General features: G+C 40.9%; 1 protein-coding gene across 1 annotated transcript in view; it reads left to right on the top strand.

Annotated features, from left to right (window-relative positions):
* The first annotated feature begins 392 nt into the window (after positions 1 to 392).
* Positions 393 to 15,295, top strand: part of MED27 (mediator complex subunit 27) — an 83,611-nt gene continuing 68,708 nt past the window's right edge. The window contains exons 1-2 of the mRNA XM_066201063.1: positions 393 to 608; positions 3,099 to 3,243. Coding sequence (XP_066057160.1) covers positions 403 to 608; positions 3,099 to 3,243 — 351 coding nt within the window. The 5' untranslated portion in view covers positions 393 to 402. The remainder of the gene's footprint in view (positions 609 to 3,098; positions 3,244 to 15,295) is intronic.

The raw sequence follows: 15,295 nt of genomic DNA, 5'->3' as shown, positions 1-15,295 counted from the left end.
TTTGTGATTGCAGGCATCTGGACGTGGAACTGGGCGATGTGGTTTGGGAGTTATGGTAGTAGTGGTGGGTGGACGGCTAGAATTGATGATTTACAGATTTGCAGAGTATTCCAAGCTGAAAGGGACGCACGAGGATCATCAAGTCTACGACCCACAAATACGTGACCCGCACATGAACCCACAACCTCGGTGTTATTAGCACCATGCTCTATCCAAGTGACCTAATCCCTTGATTTCACAGGTTTCTTCCAATCTTGCCCACGCAGATGGCCCAGGAAAAGAAGATAAAAGTTTCTAAACAATCGCTTGACGGCGATCAACAACCGGCCCCTCACGGCCGCCTGGACTACATTGCCCACTGTGCATCGCGGCGGCGCGGCGGGGCCGGCGGCGCCGGCAGAGATGGCGGACGGGGCGCTGAGCCCCGGCGTGAACCTGGAGGCGTTTTCCCAGGCCATCGCCGCCATCCAGGCGCTGCGCTCCAGCGTCACCAGGGTCTTCGACTGCCTCAAGGATGGGATGCGCAACAAGGAGACCCTGGAGGGCCGCGAGAAGGGCTTCGTGGCCGCCTTCCAGGAGAGCCTGCACTCCGTCAGCCGCGACCTGGGGTGAGCAGCGGCCCCGGCGGGGGTTCCCCCGGTGGGCAGGGAGGGGGTCCCGGGGTGTCCTGGCTCCTCTCAGCACCCGGTGGGTTCGTTTTCACTCCAAGGGAAAGTTTTAGGCAAAGAAATGCGAAAACGCTCCGGTTTGTTCTCCTCCCCAGCACCGGACGCGTTATCTCTTTCGTGATGTTCCGCTCCGGAGTCTCCAAAGGGTTAAACGTGTTCATAATATTTACTTGCTTTTTTTGTTCTCGTTTTGTTTTCACGAAGGACCTGTCGGTGAGATTGCGTTGACAAGGTGAAGGTGTTTGGCTGCAGGGAGATTTATCTCTATATTTTGAAGATTTTTGTTAAAAAATCAATCACTTCCTAGGTGCAGGCTATTCAGTAGCATCTAAGGGGTTCAGGAAGGATTGTTCTATTACCAAAACTTGCCAGGTTGGAAAGTTTTCCCAGGTAAGTGTAGTTGCTTAGCATCAGCAGGTGTGTTTTGTGTAAGTAGAGACAAACTGCTGAGGCTGAAGACGTGGACGAAAGTTCTTGCCAGAAGAGAGAGGCTGGCACAGAGTTTCATTCAGCAGTTTTGTGTGTTTAAATTGAAAATCCCTACACCGACACAGGAACTGAGTATTCAGTGTACGCGTAGGGACACGGTTTAGTGGTGGACTTGGCAATGTGAGCTTTGTGGTTGGGTTTAACGATCATAAAGGTGTTTTCCCACCTAACTGAGTCACCGATTGTCCGTGTTGATCCCACCACTGGGTTGCTGGTTTGGCCGTGTCCTCCTGGGAGCCATCAGCACTGTCCAGGAAGGTGTTGTCCACTTAACCGCCCCTTCCCAGAAAGTCTTCTGCTTCGGGGTCTTGTGTACGAGAATTTCTTCCTTGTTGATTAAAAGGCCTTGCTGATTTTTAGCTGTGATCATGGTGATATAATTTGTTAGCCACTTGTCTTCTGTTGGGAAGGGCGGTGGAAAACCCTTCTCATGAGTGATGCTGTACCCAGTTCTAGGAGCAGGTGTTGTATCCCTCTGATTTTTAGTTTTCATGTTGAGGAGGCCTCACAGTTCCCTCCTTGGAAGCTGAGCTGTTCCTTTGGTTATCCTTCTTGCCTGGCTCTGTGGCCTCTTGAAGAGTAATCAGGTATAACCCCAAAATCTCATTCCCAGACAATAATAGACAACTCAGGAGCTGGACTTGGATCTTTGTGGGTCCCTTCCAACACAGGGTATCCCTTGAACTGGCCAATTCAAGTAGCAAGGGAATACTCCAAGGTGTGTTGAAGTTAATATTAACAGTGGACTTTTTACGTAGAGAAAATACTGACTGGTATCTTTGGTCAGCAAATTCTCAGTTATTATGCCTAGTCACACTTGTTTTATTGTATTCTTTTGTCAAGGAGTATTAAGCAGATTTGCAAGTGTTCACAGCATCAGAGGCTTGGGAAGAATGTAGGCCATGGAAACTTCAAGGAATGATGATTAATAAAGGAGAGTTTTGTGGTATTGAAGTCTGGAAGTCTTTTAACTGTCAGTTCCCTGATTGTTGGGAGTTTATTTTTGTAACCTTTCTTAAATGTAAATTGAGATATTTTGGATTTTTCTTTACAGATGTTTTCATAAGCTGCCTTTCGAGTGCTGCATTTAATTTAATGGAGGTTCTGAAGTTCAGACTTGGGTGTAGCACTGGGCAGTCAGAAGGAAAAGCACTTGATTAGTCACGTCACTTGAAAAACTGCTTTTTATATCTGTGCAAAGTGGCCAGTCTTTCTTCTACAGTTGATTAATGCAAGTTTGAAAAATTGCTTAACTTTTGTTATGATTAAATGTTGTGTTTGACAAATGAGATATGAAGCAATGATAGATCATTTCACAGTGAGGGATTTTTTTCAGGGGAAAACGGTGCTTATTATGCTTCAGTTGAGTATTTTACACTACAGAGATACAAATTGCTCGTGGAAATCAGAAGATCCTTCCTTGTCCTGAGAGCTTGGAAGGCTGATACTTGATCAGAGCAATCACAACCTTTGCAGTATTGTCTCCAGGTTAGGACTAATGCCTGCTCCTGTGTACATTTGTATGAGGACAATGTTAATTTGGAGTTCTCTAATGAAATGATGAGGCATCTGCTTGCTTGGTGGTTAAAAAACTTACCTCTAGCATTGCAGGGAGTGCTGAAGTCAGACTTCTGTGGTTTCTGAGGAGCTGCTTTGCTCACGAGGGGCCCTGGGCTGTGAGCAGGACCTGCCATAGTCTGACTCTTTCCACGTTGTTCTCAAAAACTCTTGACTTGTACTTTCCCTCCCAAGAAGAACCTAAACAGCCTGCTTCAGATTGTTTGGCTAATAAGAGGGATTATGTTTTAAATCAAATTTGGGATGTATTTAAAACTCATTTAGCTCCTAAAATAGAGTTGGTGCACGCTGTTGTCCCTGGAGGATTGCACATCTGCGATTCCCAGATCTGAGTGTACAAAATGCCCTTCTGCTTTCTTCCAGGGAGCTGGAACGTCTGAGCAACCTGGTTGGGAAACCCTCAGAGAACCACCCCCTGCACAACAGTGGGCTCCTGAGCCTGGACCCTGTGCAGGACAAAACCCCCCTCTACAGCCAGCTCCTCCAGGCCTACAAATGGTCAAACAAGGTAACCAAATACATCTCTGGGATTTAGTTGTGTGTTCCCATTGCATATTGGAGCAGCCATACGGCAGACCTCTGAGTGTTTGGGGCTGGCAAAAGGGCTGACTTTTTTTTGGAATTGAGGAGCATAATACATACCTAAATGTACTTTCAAGGATGAAATGATGTTTTAATTAAGAGGAGACTTTCCTCTGATACCAAGGCGTGCCCTTGATCTCAAAGGGGGTATTAACTCCCAAGCATTTCCACATTTAGCATCTTATGTAGATGTAAATTAAAAGTATGTTGTGTCCTTGCATCTGGCAGTAAACACTTTAGTGGGATATTAGAACAGAGAATCAACACCTTAGGTCACCTCCGAACCATTTCTAGGAAAGAGTCCTGTAGGGAAGTTGCCATCATCAGAAATGTTGAAGCCTTTTACCCTACCATTTTCTGCCCGTAGTAGCAAAAGCAGCTTTGAATTCAGCAGCTTTGACATCCCTCCTGGTTTCATATCATATATATAGCATTAATTTTTAAGTAGTGTTAAAAGAAAAAGGCAGATAATGTTAATTCAGTGTTTTACATTTAAAAAATTTAATTGGTTTTGCCAAAAGAAACTTCTTTCTCAACAGCATAATTCAGTTTCATAAACCTGTATGTTGAATATATGTAGGATTTGGATAGGTATGTTTCCTTTTCTACTGTGAACAATCTATTTGTGGGTCAAAAATACTCCTTTCCTCTCCTAATTTTCTTAAATAGGTAAATGTGGCATTGCAATTACTGCTGGCCTCTAAGCACTGTTATGTTTCAGGTTGCCTGTTCCCATCCTGATTTTTTTGTGCATGCCTATTACTTTTTATAGATGTATTAAGATGAGTAAGTATTTAAAAGCTTTTTTAAAATTACATTTGAAATACTGTAAGCTGTTAAGAAATACAAAAGATGGATTAATTTCTGTTACAATAATTATTAGTAGTAAGTGTGTCCTTAGTTGTAGCTTTTAATACCCTTATGCAAGATAGCAGGACCAAGCAGGAATTATAAATCTGGAAATATAGAGAGCATTAAAAGAAACTATTTCTCTTTAAATTATTTATTATGATACATGAGCCAGGAAGACTTTGAGAGTACACAAATACTTTGTAGGCAGATTCTTGTTATACATTGAGCCAACCATTCTAATGTTATTTAGGATAGGATACTGCAGTAATGTTTGTATGAATACCACAATAATATTCATACAGTAATGGGTCAGAATACAAATATGTGTTAATGCTTTTTAAAACCAGCAGAATTTGGCATTGGGAGAAATTTGGTTTGATTGGAAAATGGGGGACAGGAAAGATTTTTAAGTGGAGATTTAGTAATTGAGAAAATATTTCATGTTTGCTTGTGTTCCTTGCTGTTTGCAGCAGATTATTGGCACCGAAGAAAAAATAATTAATTTGCTACTTTCAGCAAAAGTAAAAGTAGGAAAACTTATAAACTTGTCAGGCAGTTAAGTCTTCAGGGATTTAATTACTTCTTTAGGTCATTATCAGAGTAAACTCAGGCAGTAATGAAATAGCTTTACAGAGCTGTTCTGATGTAGTTTTTTATTAACTTGGAGTGTTACGGAGCTTTGAAGAGCAATTTTTTGTAATCCTGGATTCTGATTTCAGAAAGCTGGAAGTTTTAGTATCCTGTGCATTCATCTTCATAATTAAATGTTGCAGGAGAAAAACAGCACCTTTTATTTTAGCTGTAAAACAGAAGTCAGAGACAACAGAGATAAAAGAAAAACACTGGCTCAGTTGCAGGAAATAGGTTGCCTTGTGTGAGGGTGTGAGCTGCTGGCTTTACCAGCACACATCCTTCTCTTCCTGCTTAATTCTTCATTGCTAAATACACTTCTGGAATAAGAGTTATTTCATTACTTCTCCTGGCTGCCTTCGATTCTTATTATGTGTCTCTTGTTTCCAGCTGCTTTGCAGGGATGGTTTCAAAGTGATGGTCTGTCAATACACTTTAGGTCTGCCTGCATTTAATGTTTAATTTGTGACCCCTTGGTGGCTTGCCTGCTTGTATTTTTGATGAGCTGAGATAAGGGCATTTTCCTCTGCCTTTGATTGTTCATGCATTACTGATGGCATGAACGGCCCCACGGCTGCCAGGGGAGGAGACTTCTGGGGCTGTGGTGCCATTCCAAAAGAACACTCACGAAATACAAGGAAAATGAGTGCTCAGACTGTGCTGCATGTCTCAATGCATTCTGCTTATTCTTAAGACATGAGGAGACTGTTAAAAGGCACTTTTAGGACAATAAGTAAGGTTGGTAATGACTGGGCTACCTATGAGAAGCAAATTAGTATTCAGTATCTCAAAGCACTGTCCTGTGGTTCATGAGATACTGGATGTTAGAATACCTGTTTCTATTTGCAGCTTTGTTTTCATGTTGGGTCCAGCAAATGCTGATTTTGTTCTGGTCTTGGATGCATGGACGAGTTTTTGGGTTAAGTAGCAGTGCTGGATGTGAAATGGAGTGAAGATCATAGTCGCAGACATAAATGGAAAATGCTGTGTTTAAGGTGTGAGTGTTGAAATAGGATGTGAGACCAAACTGACACTTACTGGCTTGGTTTGTTTACCATCATTAATACTTGTAGCTGTGCTTGGTTATGTATTTGGAGAAGAGTCACTTTCAGGTGCAGATTTACTGACCCCTTTGGCTGAGTGCAGTAGAGATGAGTTGCATTTAATTGTGATTTCACAGATACTTGCCCTGAACCTTTTTTTACTGCTCCTATGAGTCACAGCACTGATTCCTCCATTTCTGATTGTAAGTTTGCCTGCTTCAGGAGTAAGAAGAAGTCCAGTGGGAAGAATGAAAACTTCCCTTACAGAAGTGTGTTTTCTTGGCAGGGCTTGTTATTTATGAGCACCTGCTCTCCTGATATTTACTTACTGTAGTTTATCCAATAGTTTTGCAGATGGTAAAGTTGTCTGTGTAATGGAAGCAGCTGTTTGGGAACACAACAGCTTGTCAAATGCATTAATTGCATACACACACAGCTGTAAAGGAACTTTCCTTTTTCAGGTGTTCAACAGCTCTCACCAAGCCATACCTGAAAAACACAGGAAGTTTATTTTATTGCAAGTAACAGCTAAGTGGTTTTTCTTCTTTGCTTTAACTTATTTTATGTATCAGTAGAAATCATGGAAGTGAATTACTTTGCTGCCTGTGGGGGTGCATGGAGACGTGTAGTAGCCATGGAACAGTATTTAGGTCTAGTTGATAAATTTCTTCCCCCCTCCTCTTCAATTTTATTTAAGAAAAGAGGTTATCTTTATTACAATTGAAGTGCTGTTTCCCAGAAGGATCCATATGTACCCTCTAATGTAATACTGAAGATATAATATTAGATAAGGTAAAAATGAGCTATCATTGTGCAAGGTTAATGCAGAGAGAGTATTATGGGTAAGACAGGATGTTTGTAGATAGCAGTAGTTTTTTTTCTCATGAACTGTCTCTGTTGAGTCATTGCACTTGAATTCTGGGTTTAGTAGTTATGTACATCTTGGCAGTTGATTTTTTTTTTTTTTGTAATACACTGCTGTGTCTGAGCAGGTGAAATCTGAGATGACAGCAGCAGTCAGGAGAGCTCCTGGTTCGGGTGTGTGTGGCCTCTGATGCTGCCTGGAGCACTCAGGACTGGGTCTGCAGAGGCTCTGCCTTATCCCTCATTACCAGCTGCCTGCTTCTTGCATTATCTTGGAATTCAAGGGGGAATCACCACAGAGTGGAAGGCATCAGCTAAGTTTAGATTAAAGGAATTTTTGAAAGTCACTTCCTAGACTGAAATACTGATTAAGTTTTGGGGTTTTTTTAAAAGATATGGCTTCAGATTTGTGGTGGATGCTGCAAGAACTCTGTTCTCTTCAGGATGCTATGCCAGGTGCCCTTGTGCCAGCCTTCCCTTCTCCCAGTGCTGCTTGTTTCCTGCAGGAGATGAAACCACCAACTCATAGACATCAGCTTCCCTTACTAAGCAACTGCGTGGTTCTCAATATTTGTTCTCAGTACTGGGTGACAGAAAGGTTTTGTAGGGGGAGAAAATACTTGTTGGTGCAGTGATTATTCCAATATCATACTTCCCCACATGTGAAACGTTCAATGAAGCTTGTGGGGGTGTGGTCCCTTAATCCAGCTACAGTAATGCTGGTGGTCAGAGCAGGTGCAGGTTTTTGGAATCCAGGAGTGTCAGCTCATTCTCTGAGTGGTATAAACTTTGGGTTTCCCTCTGCAGCCTCAGTGAGGTTATTTATGGCCTGCAGTGTACACTTGCTCATCCTTTGCCCTTGGTAAAGTGTTCCATGCCCTCGCCCTGTGGGTGCCCGAGGCAGTGCCTGCTAAGGGGTTTCCACGGGCTCCAGTGGAACAGAAAATGGTGTATTTTATGTCCACTGAGCAAGGAAGATGCTTTTTTGGGCACGTTTCCCCTCTCTTGCTGGGGTGCTGTTAAGTAGTTTGTGCCCCACACTTGAACTTTAATCACTGTAGGGGTTTTTTGCTCCTTTGTTGCTTGTTTAGGTGAAGGGTGTGTGCAGGATGGATCAACTCCCAAACCAACACTCCAGAATTAACTTTCAGCCGCTGAAGGAATGCTGTGTTTGTTGGAGAGCGGCAAACTCAGTCTCCCCTGCACTGCTGAGTGACAGCAGCATCAGCTGAGTTCACTTGATCAAGTAAAAATAGTCTTCTGCAAGTCATCTTTCCTTCTCCCCCTTCCTTTGCAGTGAAAGGTTTGTGTTCAGACCTTCAAATAATTTTATTAACAGCAGTAGAAGTGGGGAAATCGAGAGCAATTGTAGTCTTAAAACAGGTGATGTTATTCTAAATTTTTTCCTTGATTTTTCACTTGACTGAAGTGCAGTGTTGGGTCCCCTGCTGTTTTCAGAGTTGCATTTATCCATGTGCTTTACTCCAGTTCCAACTCTTCTTGAACCCATGTGTGTAGGTGTGTGTGAGGGGTGGTGCTATTGTTTTATCTTCGTGAGATGCTGCTTACGAAACGTGATAACCATGTGCTTGGGAAGGCTGTTTTCTACTGCTTCAAGCAGGAAGGAAAAAATCGACTTTTCTGACTTTGTAACTTTTTGGGGAAGTAGGATTTATATCCAATTATTTAATTATCTGTGAAAAAAGTTATTTTGGCAGCTCAGATAAACATTACAATATCTGTGCATTGTAAGTTTTCTAAGTGAACAAAGCTGGACAGGAGTTGTCATAAATTTATTTGAAGGTAATATGCTGGGAAATACATGAATAAAAAAACACCTATTGTTGATCTGCATGTGGAAATAGGCTAAAAATATTTGAATTTAAATTTGTTGCTTTATAGCTTCCTCTTGTTTTTACATAAATTTAAAATCTAACTGTTAAGATTACCATTAATGAGTTAAAATGATTTTCTGTCACATGACTGAAGAGAAAAGGTATAGATAGGCTTTGTTTATTAAATTATTTTGATATGTTCCCTGATAAATTATTTGTATAAATTGTGTTTATTGTAGGGCTCAAAAAAATCCAATCAATAGAGCGTGTAGAGAAGGACCAGACTTGTTACAGCTGCGCTTGGTAGCTCAGTATTGATTAGACACAAATACTGAGTTTAATGACAATAAATGACATTAAATGTTAACCATGATAGTATTGAAACACTGCAGAACAGGGAAAAAAAAAATCACTTCATCTTGATTGTGAAAGGACACGTTCATTCCAAGGAACGTTAATTTTGAATTCTGGGTGTGCTCAAACATCGTGAATTTATTTTAGTTTTACAGCAGCGTGGACAATGTAACTGGATTATTGTGTTGGAGCTTCTTGGGAATTTCAGTCAGGTGGCCAAAATGTTGCCCTTTCAGGACTTTTTTTCCAGCAAAAATGCAACATTATAATGTTGTGTCATGCTGTTATGTGGAGATCCACAGATTCTGGAGAGGTCTGGTTTGTAAGAGTAGAATCAGAGCTTCCTAGAGGGAGCTGCATTGGGAACCCCAGTTGTGGGCTCCTTTGCTGTGCAGATCAGCCACAGGAATTTATATTCCTGTCCCTGGAGAAATGAATGGCACAGACTGGTGGGTTTCGTACACTGGACACAAAACAGGAGCTGGGCCGCTTGGATTCTATTCTTGCTTTTCTTACTAATTGTTGTAACCTTGAACAGGACGCACAAATTTTTACTGTGCCTCATTTTTCGTGCAGATAAAAGAGGGTAATATCACTTAACCTACTTCTTGGGAGAGTTTCTAGTCTAAATGTGTCCCAAGTGCATTGGGTTCTTTGGACAGGAGTGTTTTGTAGGTGCCAAGTATTATATAGGCAGTGACTAATGCTGTTTGCCTGGCAGTCTGGAAAAATGCCCTTTATGGGCTTTTAATTCTGTGTGATTTTGGGCAAATATCTGGTGAAATGCCCTTGCTGTTCAGAATTACATTAATGTTCTGTTTTTTTCCTTTTTTTTTTTTTTTTTCTTTTCTTTTCAGTATGACTGGGAAACAGGTGGTTACCTCTCTAACTGCTGCAGTTATTAATTACTGGAGAATACTGTCTTTTGTTATTGCAGGGTTGATTTCAGTGACCAGCCATGGCAGGGGTGGCAAATTCAGGGAGTGTGGAAATTATCCTTGATATTATAATGGTGGGGGGGGGAAAAGCACTGGGAAAGCTGTGATGAGGAAGAAAGTGCTTGTACCAAAATGTAACTTCAATAGTCCATATGTGCTTTACTGGAGCAGGAAAAAGGTGGGACATGAACTTTTTTCTGAGGGTGTTTGAGCTCTGCAATGTTAGTTTAAAAAAAGAGCATTAATATAGTGAGAGGGGGAAAACGGTGAAAACCATAAGGAAAACAGGGAAGCCTGTAATAACAGCAACAGCAAAGGCAGAATCCCCAGCTCCTGCTCATTAGACAGGGTTTGTTTTCCCTGGAGGTCCTACCTAAAGCAGTGTCAGGGGCATTAGAGATGGATAACATCACTTGTGTTTTCCCTTTAGAAATGCATCTTCCCTCCTCAGCTATGAATCCCTGGAATCTCCAGCTCTTGGGCTCTCTGTCTCTTTGCCTTTGATTTTTATGTTGGTTTCCAACAAAAATCCAAGCCAGGCGTATTGTAACTATTTTATTGTTATCTTATAGCTATAAAAGTGGTTTTGACACCTGATAATATGAATGGAAGGAAATGAAAATTGCCAGTGTGTTTTTTTTCCTTGCACTACAGGAAGTTATGATGGCAGGTGAGAATTTCCCACATATGCTGACTTGTGCTAGTCGAGAAATTAGTTGAATTTATTTGATATTTTAGTAGACTGAGGTTACTCTGTTATAAGAGTTGTGAGGAATAACTTGTTGCTTAAAAAAATGAGAAATAATTAGCCTTTGGTTCTGACTTATTTTTGCTACATAGTTGGAATGGTTTATATCTGTGATCCTCCCAGAATTATCTCAGTAATAATTCACACCAGGATGCTGTTGTGAAATAAGGTTATGTCTTCAAACAGAATTGCCTTTCTTACTGCTTTTTTTTTTTTTTTAGAATATTTTGTTTCAAATCTGAAGCAGCCTGAGAGCAATGATTTGGTGTTTTTCTATTCACATGCCTGGTGTTCATTGCTATTCAACAGTATTTTTCAAGGCTCTGATCAAAATAATGCTGTAAGCAGTAGCAGTCTCACTTTTCCTAATTATGGGAAGTGATCTATCAATAACACACTATTATAAATCACAGCCCCCTTGTCAGCTGGTGGGAATTATTTAATGCTTTGCAACACCTTTATTTGCTAATGAGTGGGTTTTTTTCCCTGTTTCTTTGATAAGTATTAATGTCCTAGCTGTTAGCCTATTTCAGGATGGAAATGATTGATGTGGCTCTGTTGTACCCAAAACACTTCTGCCCACTCCTGGTTCTTCCCCCTCTAACTCCTTTTTTCCCTCTGCAAGAGCTCCTCATACAATTCATGCTGGATGGCTCAAATACGGGATTTATAAGGCAGTGATCATTTTCCCTTTCCAAGCTGTGTGATGTGGTCATCAAACCAAATTAAAGCTGCCTTGCTTTGTAAGGAGTTTGAACGCAGCTAAGCCAGGCACAGACACAGAAATGTGGCCTGGGTAACTCATGGTGCAGCCACATCAGAGCAGCAGAAAAGGCTTTACTTTCAGAATCTGAGGAATATAACGAAGAGTAACTGGAAATCCATGTTGTCTGGGGATTAATTGATGAGTATGCAGGACTGCAGAACAAGAGCAGCCTTGTGAGAAAGCCTGAGACCCAGCATTCCTTTGAATTTCCAGTTCTCCTGCTGCCTCAGCTCTCCATGGCTCAGAGTGACTCGCTGCTGGTGGCAAAGCCTGACCATCTCGTGGATGGTGCCACCATGAAAGCACAAAAGAATGTTTTCAGACACTTGGTGTCCTTTCTCGCTTTCTTTGAGGCAAATTAAAGATGTTTGTGAAGCATTTATTGACCTTCATATGAAGGGCATTCAAGGAATATGAAGACTAATATAAAATAACTGATGCAGGTGATAAGCATCCCACAGGTATTCTTCATATGGAAAAGATTTTTTGGTCGCTTCTAGAGGAAATCAAATAAAATGGAAAATTTAATGATGTCACCCTGTTGCTCTCTACTTTTGTTGTTGTCAGGTCTTTTATTTGTGACTGTTCTTTGGGTTTTTTAATGCAGAAGTGTACTCATCTGTATTCTTCTTTGAGTTCTTGTTTGAAGTTACTGAAGTTACCCCCTCCCAGACAGTTCACAGTGGATTTATTTGTTTGAATTGCATATAAACAATGCTCAGTTCTTCCCTATTCTATCTTAATCTCATGCTGTTGATAATTGGGTAACAAAATATGGAGATGATTTCACAGCTAATAAAATTGAGACTAGTCTGTGTAAGGAACTGTCTGAGCCTCTGATCAAAACTGTATTTCTGACCACTGGTTGCCGCTTTGTGGAAATGTGCATGTGGCAAAGAGGTGGCAGCATTTTTTTGTTCAGCAGGAGTTAATACTGAGCTGCTGATGTTGAAGGTGTGTAAACCAGAGGGTCTGTGGTGGCCCTCGAAATCTCTTGTCTCTTGGGGTCAATGCAGACTGGTTTTTATTTTCCTGGGAGGGAAGAGTAATCCTGCCCTGGACAAAGGGTGGTTTTGTGTCAGCAGAAGAATGTGATTAAGAAATGACAGACCATGACTGGGTAAGAACTGTAGGTGCTCTAACTCTGTGCCTGCTGTCAGGCTTCCTGAGTAGTTCCAGAACCGTGTCTTGGCTCTCCTGGAATCTGATTGGATTGACAGGAAAACAGAGCGGAGATCAGAATATGATCATTGCACTCAGAATTGCTTCACTCCCAACTCCATTTGCTGCTGGTATATTTTCTTGGTATGAGCTAGCATTTAAATCTACTAGAGCTGTCAAATCCTGAAGTTCTGGAAATAAAGACACTTATCAGTACATGTTATCGTGTCCTTTGCTGATACAAGATTAGCCCAAGCATTTATAGCAGTTCATTTAATCTAATTTTAAGTGCCTGAATGTAATGGTTCTTGCAGAAGAAACAGAAAACATGAATAAATCTTTTAACCACTGACACTTGTTCAGTTACAGTGTGTGTGGAAAAAGATGTCCTTTGAATTAATAAAAGAAGATTTAATGAAAGCTGATTGATTCTACCAGGTGCTAGTCTTTCACATTTTTTGATCTTTTCACAGAAAGATCAAAAGTTTCTGTATCCTGAGCAGCAGTTACCTTGTTGTACTCTTTTGTGAAGTTCTTGGCTTTAGTGTGAAGCATTCAGTCATGCTTTGGAGCTGCACTGAGTGTGCTGGAAACTTAAGCCCTTGACTTAAAATGCCCAAATCTGGACTGGGTGAGCAATCTGAGAGGAGATATGGCACATGGCTGCAGTTGCATGATTTCCTGGTCTTCTAGTGAGTTAAAAATGCATTTCTTGGGGTGTACATGTTTTTATATGCTCATGAATTTGCTTGTTCTCAATACCTCTTCTTCAAAAGCCCAGTTGCTGACAGCTGACAGTAATGACTAATATCCTTATTAGATGGAATTAGCTTGGATCATCATTATGAGAAGTAATGACTGTGTTGAAGTGCTAAGGGTATTTTCAAGATTATCTCAGACTTGGTTGGCAAGCAGGGTGTAATGGCTACATCTTAGAGCACGTAATGAAATCACAGAGGTCTTTGATGTTGAGAGTTGTGCTTTGGAACAAATAGTCCTATTCAAAACCAGTGCAGTCTTGATTAATTTGGTTGTTGTATCTGGATTCTCTAAGCTCCTGTAACTGGTAGTGGCAGAGTACTAAAGGTGCTCTCTGTACTGCATGGGCCATTAGACACAAAGGAATTGTACCTTGATGTGACATTTTACAGTATAGTCTAAAATAGATGTATTTACTTCTCATTACATGAAACTGCGATTCCTGGGGAAATCAATATTGAAAATACCCACTAAAAGCCTCCCAGGATCTGCAAGCATGCACAAAAAGGAGCTGGATGCATGTGCTATTACCCACAAGTGGTGGGTTAAAGTGAATTATTTTAATCTTTTCATGTCAACATCAATTCAGGATATTTTCCTTACTGCACCAGCCAGTTACTGCTACAGAAGATGCAGAGAATGTGGACTGGAGCAGCAAGAGTCCTCAGGTGTCTTTAAACTGTTTTAAGCTGCCCATGGTTTGAAAATATTCAAGAATCTGTGATATGAGCTGTTTGACATTTTTCCTATTCCAAATGCTCAAAGGAATAAATCTACATAAAGAGTGTTAAAATGAGAGAGTCTTTGTGACAACGTCTGGATCTCAGAATGTTACTTTATTTCTCTTTTGGCTGACCACCACGGTAAAACAGCTGAATCAAATACGTGCTTTTATGTATAAAATATATTTTTTGAGTTTTGACAGCTTGTTTCCAGTTTTAGTCTAATTCAGTTTGAAACAGCTGTTCCTGATCTCTGCAAAACAGTTTTCTGATGGAAATCATGACATTCTCAACTACTGCAGTGTTGCTGGGCTCTCTCTCATTTCAGATGGTGGCTTTTCTTTATGGGCAAAGAATTCCTCATTCGGGGAAAATGTCACTTTTGTACCAAATAAGCTGCAGTTAAAAAGATAATGGCTTCCTCCTCCTTCCAGGGTTATCCCTCAGTGAGGGTGGATATATGTTTCTCTTTTGAGAAAAAACATCCCTGTGTGTTTTACCATTAGTTCGATTTTTATTCTAATGTTCCCTGCCCTACCCATCTGCTTTCAGTTGGGTTCTATTTAGAGTCTTCTCTGCAGTTGTCTCTGCACACAGACTTAACAAGTTCTCTGCTTTGCCGTCTGCTTCAGTTTTACTCTGGAGTCAAATCTTGTATTTTCAGAATTTTCAGTGTAGCATTTTCAGTTTGCTCAGTGCCATCTTTTTTTTCTTTTTTCTTTTTTTTCTTTTTTTTTTTTTGGCTGCACTGCTTGATGCTTCTTCCTAAACTGTTTGTAGAAATTTCATAGATCACAGAGCTGATCAAGTCTGTAAGCTCTCTTGTGCCTGATAAAGCACCAGCTAACCTTTCATTTCCAATTTTCTGGTTCTTTTGGACACCCTGCGTGTAATATGGAGTGAAGTGAATAACTTTCTTGCTGTGTAGTTGACTCTGTGAACACGAGTGTGTGATGTGGACTTCCCAAAACACTTCTGATGGGGAGGATGAAGATTTTGGCAGCGTTGCCAGGTTTGTCATGGGACTGGAGGGACTCTGGAGTTATACATCCTCCTCTTTCCTCTGGCCTTAGCTTGCTGGATGAGGTTTCATGAGTCTCTTTGTTGTGCATGTCTTTTTCCATCTGTAAAATATCTAACTATAAAATAAGGGTTGTGCTACAGAGTGAGTGCTCAGAGAAATCTGAGAGATGCTGCACATGAGCAGGATCCCTGGTCCTCCCTTCCAAGACCACTATAGACAAACACCATCCTGAAGTCTCTTTTGAAGTTGTTTTTTTTAAAGGACAATTTATCAGCTGAGATA

The sequence above is a fragment of the Chamaea fasciata genome, unplaced genomic scaffold (genome assembly GCF_029207755.1).
Source record: "Chamaea fasciata isolate MVZ Bird 193981 ecotype frontalis unplaced genomic scaffold, bChaFas1.0.hap1 SCAF_20, whole genome shotgun sequence".
Classification (NCBI taxonomy): domain Eukaryota; kingdom Metazoa; phylum Chordata; class Aves; order Passeriformes; family Sylviidae; genus Chamaea; species Chamaea fasciata.
The sequence above is the reverse complement of the archived record's forward strand: the minus strand, read 5'-3'. Positions and strand labels throughout refer to the sequence as shown.